This window comes from Artemia sp. Qi Xiang Cuo, chromosome 21 (genome assembly GCF_049724085.1).
Source record: "Artemia sp. Qi Xiang Cuo chromosome 21, ASM4972408v1, whole genome shotgun sequence".
In the NCBI taxonomy this organism is placed as follows: domain Eukaryota; kingdom Metazoa; phylum Arthropoda; class Branchiopoda; order Anostraca; family Artemiidae; genus Artemia; species Artemia sp. Qi Xiang Cuo.
In genome coordinates, this window is record NC_142814.1 from 48,430,325 (window position 1) to 48,445,431 (window position 15,107).

At 39.1% G+C, this 15,107-nt stretch overlaps 1 protein-coding gene across 5 annotated transcripts in view; it reads left to right on the forward strand.

Moving 5' to 3' along the window:
* Positions 1-15,107, forward strand: part of LOC148939651 (uncharacterized) — a 128,047-nt gene that overhangs the window by 61,498 nt on the left and 51,442 nt on the right. For 3 of the 5 annotated variants that reach the window (XM_089107050.1, XM_089107053.1, XM_089107051.1), the window contains exon 5: positions 12,502-12,750. In XM_089107050.1, coding sequence (XP_088963176.1) covers positions 12,502-12,750 — 249 coding nt within the window. The remainder of the gene's footprint in view (positions 1-12,501; positions 12,751-15,107) is intronic. The other 2 variants (XM_089107052.1, XM_089107054.1) reach the window with 1 other exon arrangement.

Below are 15,107 nucleotides of genomic sequence, written 5' to 3' on the forward strand. Positions count from 1 at the left end.
GCCTTGCATTCCCAATATACAAATGACACAAAATTGTACTCTTAAGGTGCTATATGGGTCTCTGTGATGGCGCTGTCAATGATCAATGACTTGATTTAAACCTTTAAACATCTCTTTGCAATGTTGCATGTGTGCTAGTTGTAGTTCTTGGCAATCGAAGGGGGGTGTTTGTACCCCTTGGTTTTGTCCCGTCTAGATTTTGAAAATACCTTTTTTGCATTTTTTTATCGGAGAAATGTTTTTTTCGTATTTTAATAAAAAATGGAAAAAAATATGCCGTACCCTTTTTGGTGTCAAACGGTGCTTTATGATGGTGGTATCAAATCAACTTCATAAAAACTGATTGGGTATAAAAATTACCTTTTAAAATTAGCCCTCACAGAGCTTTATCATGTTGCATTAGCCTTCTAGTTCTACTTATCCGTAGACCATTTTTGATTTATTGTAAGGGGGGCTTGGATTGAGGAATATGGGAAGTAAACCTCAGGATTAGGGTTTTGAACCGTGGAGATTATCATAGTCCCCTTTTCATTCTTCTCGGTCTTTCCGTTTCTTATAACGTGCAATTTCCGGGTACTATAGGACACTTTATTAGCCTATGAAATTGTAAATTTCAATTTACTTTATTATTATCGAATCAAATTGTAAAAAGAAAGCGATCAGATATAAAAATTACCTTTTAAATTAGCCCTTAAAAACTCTCTACGATCCTCCAGTACCCCGCCTTGCATTCCCAATATACAAATGACACAAAATTGTACTCTTAAGTTGCTATATGGGTCGCTGTCAAATTGAAGTTCTGCTGATCATAGGCAGCGCGCTAGCGCTGCCTAAGTAAAGAACGATGTGGGCACAATGTGTTTTTTTTTTCTCCATATCCGGGCACTTCGTATCGAAGGAATCGTCTTAGAAACTTGGAAAATGGCTCATTCGATTGGAAATGGGAGTGGCTAGTGTCCTTTTTAATAGTCGAACGTGATTGGAGGGCAACTAGCCCCCCCCCCCACGCCCATCATTCCCCCAAACACTCAAAATTTTGATATGGCCCTTTTATTCAGCGTAGTTGATACCCAGATTGAAAATATCTTTTTAAGGAAGAAACTCCCCCACAGCCCTCGGGGCAAGGGTTTTAAGTTATTCCCTGAGGGCATATAAAAATGATGTTTGCACAATGTACTATTTAATATTTTTTCCTTTAGAGTAGGGCACTTCATATGGAAGGGGTCGTCGTAGAAACTTCTAAAGGGGCTCATTCGATTTGAAATCGAGAGTTCTAGTGCCCTTTTTAGTAGTCAAAAGTGATTCGAGGGCAACTAGCCCCCCCCCCCCACGCCCATCAATCCCCCAAACACGTCCAATCAAAATTTTGAAATGGACATTTTGTTCAGCGTAGTTGATTTCTGGATAGAAAATATGTTTTTGAGGAGGACACTCCCCCAAAACCCTCAGGGAAAGGGTTTTAAGTTATGCCCTGGGGGCATATAAGGTTTTTATAGAAGGCTTTGTCGTAGAAACTTCAACACAGGCTCATTCGATTGGAAATTTGAAGGTCTAGTACCCTTTTCAATAGTCGAAAGTGATTGAAAGGCAACTAGCCCCCCCCCCCACGCCCATCATCCCCCCAATCACATCCAATCAAAATTTTGAGATAGCCATTTTGTTCAGCGTAGTTGATTTCCAGATAGAAAATATGTTTTGAGGAGGACACCCCCCCCCACAACCCTCAGGGCAAAGGTTTTAAGTTATGACCTGGGGGCATATAAGGTTTTTTATAGAAAGCGTTTTCGTAGAAACTTCAAAAGGGGCTCATTCGATTAGAAATTCAAAGGTCTAGTGCCCTTTTTAATAGTCAAAAGTGATTGAAGGGCAACTAACCCCCCCCCCCCATGCTCATCATTCCCCCAAACACATCCAATCAAAATTTTGAGATATCCATTTTGTTCAGCGTAGTTGATTTCCAGATAGAAAATATGTTTTTGAGGAGGTCTCTCCCCCACAACCCTCAGGGCAAGGGTTAAATCACAGGCAACGTTAAATGGAGACTTAATGGAGGAGGTTAGAAGACCGAAAAAGCAAACCACTATTTTTTTCTAGATTTTGAAGTTCATGTCATGACGTCATACAGCTAATAGTTCGCAAAAGATGCCAAAAAACTGATTTCCTCGAACACTCATTGGGCGTATTAGCAACATCTTAGGAACGGCTAACGGTATTAAGTTGAAACTATCAGAGCTACTACTAGTACTATAGATACTTTATCTCAGGAATGGAATGGGGCTATTAAGTTGAAAAGTTCAGGGATAGTTAATGAGGATATAAAACTAAATTAAACGGCACTATGTGCAAGCAAGCAGTAACTGTCAAAAGCAGTAACTCGGGAACTAGTTGCCCTCGGACCTCTCTTGACTCTTAAAAAGTGAACTAGAACTTTCAATTTCCAATCAAATGAGCCCTTTCTGAAATTTATACGATCATCCCCTTCACAAGAACCAGATACAGCCCCAGGACATAACTTAAAACGCCTGCCCGCCAGGCCCTGGGGGGGGGGGGTGTCGATGACGGAGTTTTTGTTATCTTACCTTTGAACTATTTTAAGATAAATGGCTATCTCAAAATTGTTTTGGATAGGTTTGGGGAAAAAAGGGCGTAGGATGGGGCTAGTTGTCCTTCGATCTCTTTTGACTCTTAAACATTGAACCAGAATTTTCAATTTCCATGTAAATGAACCCTCTCTGAAGTTTCTACAAGTATCCCTTTCATAAGAACTATAAATGTCCCCAGGGAATAACTTGCAACACCTGCCCCCAGGCCCTGGGGGGTTGTATCGACACCGAAGTTTTGGTTATCTGACCTTTTTTAACAAAATGGCTATCTCAAAATTTTATCGGATACATTTGGGGGAAAAGGAGTGGGGGGATAGTTGCCCTCTGATCTCTTTTGACTCTTAAAAACTGAATTAGAACTTTCAATTTTCAATCAAACTAGCCCTCTGTAAAGTTTATACGAGTATTTCTTCTATAACGCCCCCCGAGCGTAACTTACAACGCCTATCTACCCCCGGGTCCTGAAGGATTGAGTCGACCCCGGAGTTTACGTTATATGATCTTTGAACCATTTCAAAAAATGGCTCTCTCAAACTTCTTATTGGATGAGTTTGAGGAAAATAGGTCTTGGAGGGGGGGGGGGCTAGTTGCCCACCGATCTCTTTTGACTCTTAAAAAGTGAACGAGAAATTTCAATTTCCAATCAAAGGAGCCCTCTCTGAAGTTTATACGAGCATCCCTTCCATCATATGTGCCCCAAGAGCATTACTTACAACGCCTGCCCCCGGGCCCTGGGGGGTTGCGTTGACACAGGAGGTTTTCTTATTTAACCTTTGAACTATTTTTAACGAAATGGCTATCTCAAAATTTTTATCTGATGGATTTGGGGAAAAAGGGTATGGGGAGGGCTTGTTGCCCTCGGATATCTTTTGACTCTTAAAAAGTGAACTAGATCTTTCAATTTCCAATCAAACGAGCCCTCCGAAGTTTATACAAGCATCCCTTTCATAAGAGCCATATACGCCCCGAGGACAGCACTTACAACGCCTACCCCCCGGGTCCTGGGGGGTTTTGTCGACACCAGAGTTTTTGTTAGCTAATTTTTGAACTAAATGGCTATCTCAAAATTTGTAGCGGATGGGTTTGAGGGAAAAGAAGTGGGAGGGGTCTAGTTGCACTCCAATCTCTTGGCTCTTAAAAGTTGAACTAGAACTTTCAATTTCCAGTCAAATTAGCCCTCTATGAAGTTTTTACGAGCATCAGTTTCATAAGAACAATGCATAATTGGGGGGTTGTATTGACACCGGAGTTTTTCTTATCCGACCCCTGAACTATTTTTAACAAAATGAATGGCTATCTCAAACTTTTCATTTGTTCGGTTTGGAAAAAAGGCGTTGGGGGGGGGGGGGGGCTAGATACCCTCGGATCTCTTTTGACCCGTAAAAAGTGAACTCGAAATTTCAATTTCTAATCAAAAGAGCCCTCTCTGAAGCTTATATGAGCATCCCTTTCATAAGAACCATATCTACCCCAGGGCATAACTCACAACGCCTGCCCCTGGGTCCTGGGGAGTTATGTCAACATCTGAGTTTTTGTTATTTTACTTATGGACTATTTTTAACAAAATGGCTATCTCAAAATTTTTATCGGATGTATTTGGGGGAAAAGGAGGGGGGGCTAGTTGCCCTCCAATCTCTATTGACTTCAAAAACTGAACTAGAATTTTCAATTTAAAATCAAATGAGCCCTCTCTGAAGTGTTTACGAGCATCCCTTCCATAAGAACCATATTTTCCCCCAGGGCATAACTTATAACCCCTGCCCTCGGGCCCTGTGGGGTTGTCTCGACCCCCATAGTTTCGTTATATGATCTTTGAACTATTAAAAAAAAATGGATATCCCAAAGTTTTTATCAGATGGGTTTGAGAAAAAAAGGACGTGGAGGGGGGGGGCTAGTTGCCCTTCGATCTCTTTTGACTCTTAAAAAGTGAACTAGAACTTTCAATTTCCAATCGAATGTGCCCTATTTGAAGTTCATACGAACATCCCTTCCATAAGAGCAATATATGCCCCCATGGCATAACTTGCAACTTCTGCCCCCGGGTCCTTGGGGTTGTGCCGACACCTGAGTTTTTGTTATATGATCTTTTAACTATTTTTAACAAAATGGCTATATCAAAATTTTTATCGGATGCATTTAGAAAAAAATGGCAAGGGGGGGGGGGCTAGTTGCACTCCGATCTCTTTTTATTTTAAAAAGTAAAAGACAACTTTCAATTTCCAGTCAAATTAGCCCTCTGAAGTTTATACGAGCATCCCTTCCATAAGAATCGTATATGCCCCCAGAACATTACTCACAATGCCTGCTCCCGGGCTCTTGGGGGTTGCGTCGAAACAGGACTTTTTCTGACCTTGGAACTATTTTTAACGAAATGGCTATCTCAACATTTTTATCGGATGGGCATGGGGAAAAAAGGGTGTGTGGGGGGGGGGATTTCCAATCATATCAACCCTCTCTGAAGTTTATACGAGAATCCCTTCCTTAAGAACCATATATGCCCCCATAGCATTACTCACAATGCCTGCCCCCGGGACCTGGGGGTTGCGTCGACACAGGAGTTTTTCTTACCTTTGAACTATTTTTAACGAAATGGCTATCTCAACATTTTTGTCGGATGCGTTTGGGGAAAAAAGGATGTGTGGGAGAGGGGCTATTTGCCCTCGGATTTCTTTTGACTCTTACAAATTGAACTAGATCTTTCAATTTCCAATCAAATGAACCCTCTCTGAAGTTTATATGAGCATCCCTTTCATAAGAACCATAAACGCTCCCAGAAAAACACTTACACCGCCTATCCCCGGGCCCGGGGGGGTTTTGTCAACATCAGAGTTTTTGTTATCTAATGTTTTAACTATTAAAAAAAATGGCTATCTCAAAATTCGTAGCAGATGGGTTTGGGGGAAAAAGGTCGTGGGGGTGTTACTTGCCGTCCAATCTCTTGATTCTTAGAAAGTGACCTAGAACTTTCAACTTTCAATCAAATGAGCCCTCTTAGAAGTTTATACGAGCATCTTTTTCATAAGAACCAAACATGCTCTCAGGGCATACCTTAGAATGCCTACCCCTGACCCTGGGGGGTTGACACCGGAGATTTTCTTATCTGACCTTTGAACTATTTTTAACTAAATGGCTATCTAAAAATTTTTATCGAATGGGTTTGGAAAAAATGGTTTGGGGGGGGGAAGCTGCCCTCGGATCTCTTTCGACTCTTAAAAAGTGAATCGAACTTTCAATTTCGAGACAAATGAGCCCTCTCTGAAGTTTATACGAGCATACCCGGAGTTTTCGTTATATGGTCTTTTTTTTAAAAATGGCTGTCTCAAAGTTCTTATCGGATTGGTTTGAGGGGAAAAGGGCGTGGAGGGGGGGGCTAGTTGCCTTCCGATCTCTTTCGACTCTTAAAAAGTGAACTAGAACTTTCAAATTCCAATCAAATGAGTGCTCTTTGAAGTTTATCATTCCTTCCATAAGAACCATATATGCCCCCAGGGCATATCTTACAAGGCCTGTCCCCGGGCCCTGGGGGTTGTGTCGACACCGGAGTTTTTGTTATATGATCTTTGAACCATTTTTTAATAAAATGGCTATCTTAAAATTTTTATCTAATATAATTCGAAAAAAGGGTGTGTGTGTGGGGGGGGGATAATTGCCCTCCGATCTCTTTTGACTATAACAAAGTGAACTAGAACTTTCGATTTCCAATCGAATGAGTCATCTCTGAAGTTTTTACGAGTATCCCTTCTATAAGAACCATATTTTTCCTCAGGGCATAACTTACAACGCCTGCCCCAGGCCCTGGGGGCTTGTGTTGACCCTGGAGTTTGTGTTATATGATCTTTGAACTATTTTTAACAAAATGGCTACCTCAAAATCTTTATCAGATGTACTTGGGGAAAGAAGGGCGTGGGGGGGGGGCTAGTTGCCCTCCGATCACTTTTGACTCCTAAAAAGGGCACTAGAACTCTTGATTTCCAAACTTATATGCCCCCTTTGAAGTTTATACGACGACCTCTTCCATATGAAGTGCCTCTGGAAAAAAAACTGAAAAATTTGAGCCGTATGACCTTTACTATAGGCAACGCTATAGTATATTCTGAATATTCCGAAGTTCCTTCTTTTTTTTCTTTTTTTTCTTTTTTTTTTCGCTTTCTATGTGGCTGCTTGATTTTACAAATGTTACTACTTGCGACTGCAACGGCTTGCGTCTACGACTGCTTTTTAGAGCGACTGCTACTACTTGCGACTGTGTTTACTGCTACTTACGATTTTGACTACTGACTATTGCAATGTGGACTACTTAGGACTGTGACTGTGACTACGAGTGTTTGTGACTACGTCCGTTTCAGTGTATTAACTGTACCTGTACAGAGTTCATTGTCAGAGTTCAACGAGTGAAGAGCTAAACAAGTTTTCAATTGAATCGGATATAGTCCTTGCTGAAATTTGTTGAACTTGTGTAAGGAACTAAGCACATATTACAAACGTGAGTACTTTGGGGTAGAAGATTGGAACATTTAGTTGTTGATGTTTGTTCCCTGTAGTGCCCCCCCCCCTTTGTAACTGCAGATTGTATAATGGCAAAATACAAAGAGTTCGATCTTGTCCTAGCTTCATTTCAGGGATACCCCTTATGGCCATCAGTAGTTATTAAATCCACCAAAGACCAGAAAAATCAAGCTAGATACCTAGTCTTTTGCTACGGTACCCACTCTGAGCATAATATAGCTGAAGCTCATATCCGCAACTGGAATGAGCACTTTAAGGAAGCTTGTACAAGGACAGATAAAGATGTAAATAAGGCTTTTGAAGAGCAGCGCCTATTCCCTGATATTTTCGAGACTAAGAGTAAAACCTACTTGTCTCTACTTAAAACTAAAGTAAAATCCAGCCTAGCGCCGTCAACTCCGACTTCCGCAGCAGCATCAACTTTAAAGGAAATTATAAATGAAACTCAAGAGGAACTAATGGACACTAAGTCCAACTTAATGAATGACATTTCTCGTGTCGTATCAGACACAATGAAAGATCACCGAGCTTCTGAAATTATCAGTGAAGATATTGTGAATGAAGTTTATAATTCTATTTCCCTTGAATATAATGCTAAATTTGAAAAAATTGAATCAACCCTTCAAAAACTTTATAATGCTGTGAACTTGCTTGAAAATAAAATTTCTAAAATACAAGACAGGGTTGACCAACTTGAGCAGGATACCTTACTTGATACCCTAATTTCCTATGGTTTGAAACCAAACCCCAATGTGGAATTGATGGATAATCTTAATGAAGTAATAACACAAATTACACTATTTGTGCAAGATTTCACAAAAATGGACCTCTTAAAGGCTAATCGATTCCGTATGCGTGCTACTCAAACTGAGAATGTGAAAATTGCCCCCATCCTGGTGAAATTTTCAAAATTGGATATTGCTCGAAAAGTGTTTGCAGCAAAAAGTAAGTTGGTTAAGTCAGGTGTATTTGTGTCTGAAAACCTAACTAAAAAGCGTCGCGATCTATTAAACGCGGCTCGCAGCACCTTTGGTCCAAGAAGTGTTTGGTCGGATCATGGACAAGTTCTAGCCAAAGTTCCGGGTGAAACTCGTATACGTAAAATAAACTATTTGCGTGAATGCATTAGTATGTGACTTGTTGGTATTTTTCTTAATTTGTAAATGCCTTCCACAGTTCATTGATTTTCATTTATTTACTTTATTTATTTTTTTCATTTTTGTTTCTCTTTCCGTGCTAATGGTTCATTCCGATAATACCTGATGTCCAATTAGTTATTTGTTTGTTTGTAATCCTTTGACAGGTTTTTCTTTTGCAATTGATTTAAGTAAAGATTTCTTTTTGGTTCATCTGGTGACTTTAATAGACTCCAAGTAAAACCTGATTTTGTGAATTTTTTAAGCCATGAGAGACGGCTTTGCGAGCTTGAAAATAATCCTTTCGATGCAATTAGTATCGTACATAATTATGTGGGTCAGGATAATAGAAGTCCCATTAATAATAACACTATTTGTTACAGTAAATATGTTTCGGATTTTGGGGGAGAGGAGGTTAACAAAGGAAATTATTCTCTGACAGCATTTAAGCTTAACATTCAGGGTCTCTCCTCGTCAATAGATAATTTAAGACAAATTGTTTCTGATGGACAGCCTGATGTTGTGGGTTTATGTGAGACGTTTTTGGATTCTGGCAATGAAATGCTATTGGATATCCATGGTTACAAAATGGAACGTATAAACCGCTGCAAGATGGCTAAGGAAGGTCTTGCCATGTATCCACCGTAAGTAAAATGATTAATTCTTTTAGTGACCAGGGTGATGTCAACTCTTTGGGGGAAAGTTTTGTTGAGTTACAAAATAATCCCTTAGATATAGAAAGTATAATTAATAATTCAGTTGGAAGTAGAAATAGGAATTATAATGATCCTAAATCGGTTATTGAAAGTAAATATGTTTCGCAATTAAGTGGTTATGCCTCTTCTAAACAAGATGGTATTTTCTCTGTGCTTCACCTAAACATTCAGGGACTTTGTTCCTCTTTTGAAGAGCTGAAACGGATCGTCAGTGGTGGAACTCCGGATGTTATTGGATTGTGTGAAACTTTCCTGGATTCAAAAAAGGATACGCTTTTAGATATCCAAAGATTTAGGATGGAGAGGATGAACCGGAAACGGATGGCGAAAGGTGGCCTTGCCCTGTATATTGCCGATCATCTTGTATATAATTTCCGAAGTGATTTGAGTAGAAATGAGGAAGGAATCTTTGAATCCCTTTTATTGAGATTAAGTCAGGTTGTAAGAATTTAGTTGTCGGTTTGGTTTACAGATCCCCTAGTGGATCTATTCCTTCGTTTATGAAAATTCTGGAAGAGGTTTTGGACTTAGTCCAAAAGCATCCTTGCGAACTAATCCTTATGGGGGATTTCAACCTTAACCTGCTGGATCAAAATTCTGCTTCGGCTGCAGATTTTTTGTCAATGATGCTTTCTGCGGGAACTCTACCTTCAGTTTGTATACCACCCCGGGTTACTGAGATGCATGCATCACTTATTGATAATATTTTTTCGTCACTAGATGTCTTAGATAATTTGGTGATGATTAGTGATATTTCTGATCATTTCCCTGCTATTTCACGATATAGGACTGATAATCGATTGCACCGTAAAGTTTCGCCATCTAATCTCCCATTTTTTCGTTTTGGTGTCAGTGAGATCAGTCTACTTAAATCTCGTTTGACTGATCAGCCATGGGATAGTTTGGATTCTGAATCGGATTTTAACCGCTCTTTTGATTTCTTTTATGATTCAGTAAAAGAGGGTATCCTAGAAGTTTGCCACCAGAATCCAAAGCCTCATACCTCGAAAAGGATAGTACTGCTGAATCCGTGGATGACTCCAGGTCTCCATAAAAGCTGGAAAAGGAAAAATTGTCTGTGGAAACTATACAAGGCTTCGTCATCTACTTCTCATCATCAGCGGTTCAAGGCCTATAGGAGTTTATTTAATTCTCTGTGTCGGAAGGCCAAGTCTCAGTATTATCACAGGAAATTTTCTGAGTGCGGAAAGGATGTTGGGAAGACATGGAAAATTATTAATTCTGTACTTAAACCTACTCCCCCTCCGCCGTAAGTTCCAAAAACGCTGATAGTTGACGGTAAATTTGTCCAAGGTTATGAAATTGTTCAGCTAGAGCTTACGTATTTTTTTGCTAATATCGGAAAAACGACTGCTTCGTCTGTGAGCTCTACAACTTCTCGTTGCGATTTCAGAGCCTATCTTGGACACCCATGTTTAAATTCAATGGTCTTGAACCCTGTTTCTGAGTTTGAGGTAGCTCGGATCGTAAATGCACTTAAAGGTTCATCGTCTTCAGGGCCGGACGGAATTCCTACAAGGGTTATCCGTGCCGTTCTTCCTGCTATTCTGTCACCATTGACTAAGCTTGTAAATCTGTCTTTCGTGAATGGAATTTTTCCTGAATCACTCAAGCGAGCTAAGGTAATAGTGCTGTATAAAGGTGGGTCCCGGAGTGATCCTGCTAATTCTAGGCCAATTTCTCTTCTATCTGTTTTCAGAAAAATTTTTGAGAAGGCTATGCTATCCAGGCTTCTTAGTTTTCTGGATATCAAAATATTTTTCCATGATTTTAAGTTCGGATTCCGGGCAAATCACTCTACAGAGCATGCTTGTGCATCTCTCTTGAATTTCATTCATTCGGCAATAGATTTTAGTCTTATCCCGGCAGCTGTAGTTTTGGATGTTCGTAAAGCTTTTGATTCTTTGACTCATCATATTCCTCTTTGGAAATTATCGCATATTGGTATAAGATCAAATGTTTTCTCTTGGTTTGAATCATATCTTTCTGGTAGACTTATTTCAATTGATCCGCTTTTCCGGAGCCCTTCTGAAGTAGAATATGGCGTCCCCCAGGGATCTGTTCTTGGCCCCGTTTTATTTCTGATTTACGTCAATGATCTGATTTCAGTAGTCAAAAACACCAGTCCTCTAGTATGCTGCAATCTGTGTCACCCGGATGTCTCTTCGTGTCCCAATGCTACTTCTAATGAAGATTACCTCGTTGTTTTTGCTGACGAAAGTATTTTAGGGACTCTAGGGAAGACGGACTGTGACGTCAGGTCTAATCTGGTGGCAATATTTGAGAGAGCAGTTTCATGGTTTGAGGCGAATTACTTGGCCTAGAATGTTACCAAGTCACATTTTCTTATTTTTTCTCGAATTGGTGTAGCTTTCCCTCAACTGACACAGCTTCAGGTGTCAAAAGGCTCCTTGTTTAGACCAAAGAATCGGTTGGTCCGGTTTCTTGGTATCCTGCTTGATGAGAACCTTTCGTTTAGATACCATATAGCCATGATTAGGGTTAAGGTCTCACGGAGTTTGGGTGTCATTCGAAAACTCAAACACACCTTTCCTGGATCTATTCTGAAGCTTCTTTTTTTTCTGCCTTGTCCAGTCATATGTCTCTTATTGCCCCATAGTATGGATGTCTACTTTTCCTTCTACACTGCGGTCGCGTTCTGTAATGTATGATAAAAAAACGCGGCTGGTTATTGACACCAACCGTTCTTCAACAAGACCGCGTCTAAATCTACAGTCTATCTACATTCTTTCTTGTGCTTCTTTTGTTTTTCATCAGCTTCATGGCAATCTTCCAAAATCTCTTCAAAAAACTCTTCAGTTTATTTCTGATTCTGGTCCATGTAACCTTCGTTCGTCACATAATATCTGCATTCCTCCTACTCCCACTGTGCGGTCAGATTTCAATCCCCTCATCGCTTGTCATCAGGTTTGGAACTCCCTGCCTTCTTCAGTCCAGAAATGCCACTCGTTTGGCACTTTCAAGAGGATTCTTAAGGACCATTTAATTAAGATTCAAACTGAATAATATTTTTTTTTTTTTTTTTTTTTTTTTTTTTTGAGTTGATGTCCCCTGATGTCCCCTGAATGTTTAGTTCTGTTTTATGGTGGTTTTCTCTGCGCTATGACTCCCAGGCCTCAGGTATGACTATCAATATTTATTGCTGAAACTTGTATAGTTCACTAAGGAGTAGCATTCATAAAGACGGGTTAATTTTTATTGCTTTCGCACCATTTTATTACAGTTAAAAATTATAAGCCTTATGACTGAATTAACTCATAAACGTCAATTTTGCTACCTAGCCTCAGAAATAAGCAGAGCTGATTGAATTGGGATTTATTTAGTTTTAAATATAAGTTTAAAAGGGCTGTATATGGCTTATGTTATGATATTTTAATATCTTGGATATGAGTTATGAATAATATCGTAACAGCTATTATGATATTGGTTCTACCTGACAATACACATAATTCTGTTTCGACGATAGGAATTCCTCTAAAATACTTATTTTCCTTGTAGGTATTTCACGTGGGTCTTATGGGCCCACCAAGTGCGAGCAAGTTTCTTTCAAAGTCACTGGTTGGCTTTTTAGTCTTCAACTTTGTTTTATACAGTGTATTAGCATCAGAATTCGTCTTTACTTACGCAGTAGCTGCTGACAATGATGAGAGACAGTATTATACTTATATTTACAATATGTGCTACGCTTTCCTTTTTTTGGTGGCAGTTACTTTCTTTTTGGTTTACGGAGTGGAAGTTTTCTTTAAGGTAGGCACACAACATTATTTATTTTATGTTGAAAAAAATATTGGAATTAAGTTAGAAAAGTTTATTAAATTGACATAGCGTTCAAATTGACATTGTTTTCACACTCAATCTTTGCTTGAAACTATTTTCTTTTTTTTCCTTGTTTTTATTCTGTTTTCATTTCTTACTAGCTTGCCCATCATGCGTTGCTGAAATCTAAAAAATAAAGGGAAATCAAGGGCAAAAATTAAAACAACACGTTGGAATTTATTTTAAAATAAATTTATTTCAAAGGTAACTAATTTATTATTTATTCGAGTGCTATCGGATGTACAATATCGAGATGCGGATATACAATATCTGGACACATATTGTTCATCGTCCCAGATTTACCATGAATCATGCTTTTGTTAATGACCATGAATAACTCCTGATCAATCTTGACATTTGGTATTCCTGCTGAAACGACTTTGTCATTTTTGTCTGGTGTAATTTTATCGATCAACCAATCAAAATGTGTGCATGCGATAATCACCTTTTCTGTCATTCCATTGAATGTACATCCAACAGCGTGTCTTTCCAAAAAATGATCTTTCTAATTATTATCACTACTAATAACAACTTACCGCAGCACCGAGTCGTCTGAGGCCAACACAGCTACGCACGCTCCTCCTCCATCCCAACATATTCAAAGCCTCCCTCTTTACATACTCCCCGGAAGTTCACATTTTCTTCAAGTTTTTCTTTACGACATCCTCACACCCCAAACGCGGACATCCTGCTGTTTATTTTGCCCTAGACGATTGGCCAAACAGGACAATCTATGGCAATCTGTCACCCAATCGGATTTTTACAATGACATCCATCAAAAACTTCAGTTCTTTTTAATTATCGCACGATGATATCATTCCGATTCGAGGATGATTTTCCAGGCAACAGAAGTTGTTTCATTTCGTCACATGTGGGATTGCACGTGAATATTATGAAAAAATATCGTCGGTATGAAGCACGAACATTAGTCATTTTTTTTCTCAGTCTTGTCCGTGGGCTTCCTGTGAATATAGCTGGCAGTGTGACTGTTTTTCCTAGTTAATTGGGATTACCTACTAGTAGCAACTGCGTCGTGTAAATGATCTTTTTTTTAGCACAGTTTGATTCAAGTTAATCGAATGTCATTCGGTCTCAATTTTTGCGTACATGTTTACAATGTATTGATGGAAAAATTGCCGATATTTGAAAGTGCGATTGTCTTAGTTCTCCATAATCATTACCCGATATGAATACTAATTCAGGTTTCTGATTTTCTTATTGGTCTCTTGGCGCGTTTGTGAATTTTCCATTTTGATGTTATAATGGTATCTATCTTCCTCTTGCCATAATGAAAATTAGAAATTGCAATGCATAATAGGAATGACGAGTTTCGAAGACTCACTGAATATTACCATCTCTGCGATGAGGAACTATGTCAGGCGAGTTAAATTGTGTGCCAACTATGGTGATTCTTACTTCATTAATTGCTGGTGCATTGTTTGTTCTTTCCTTTTGGCCGGCGATGTTTTTTCCGCTCTTGTGTTAACAACATAATCATCGTCTGGCATTCGTTCCAGAGTGGTCCTGGACAGACGAACTGATTCGCTGTGTTTATCGAATTGGTTGGCACGAGCCAATCCTACTAATTTTTTTTCAGGAATTTATGATCCGAATCTGACAATAAGTACGTTTGCCGAGAAACGGTTTGACTGGCTTGTGTCATCGAACCTCAACGTTTGTTGGGGTTTCGGTGGTGAATTTAATTCTGGTAATTTCACTTGTGCAGCATATTTTTTGCTTGAACGTGCTTCAATGTGCAGCTCCATTTTTTGCTTGAATTTTAATGCACGAGAAAATTTGCATAACTTCTCCCAAAATTTCTGCCAAAATCTCCCTAACTTCTTCCCAAAATTTGCACGACAAAATTTGCCAATAACGATAATATGATGAAGACTTTAATAATCAGTTTTGTAATGGAACACACCAAAATTCAAATTAGCGTGCATTGTCCGTCTAGTTCGAAAATCACGTACTTGATTGGTTTCGAATCTTGATTCTTGTTGCTCGTCTGGTTCTGAAACTGGCAATACCTTTTTCGTTCGTGCTTCAGTTGTAGATCGACCAATCGATTTTCGTGAGAGGTTCATAAATAAAGTAGAACCCCAAATTAAACTCTGAAATTGAAAAGTGAAGAGCAGAAAAAAAAAGAATTACCAAAACTGACATGAAGCAAATGGTACTTTTATACTTTACAAATTTTTGTTTTCGGGTAAACTGTTTTAAATAATCAGGATTTGTTGCCTAAAACGACTGGAATAGCTTTTAATTTCTTTAATACTTTTCGTTTT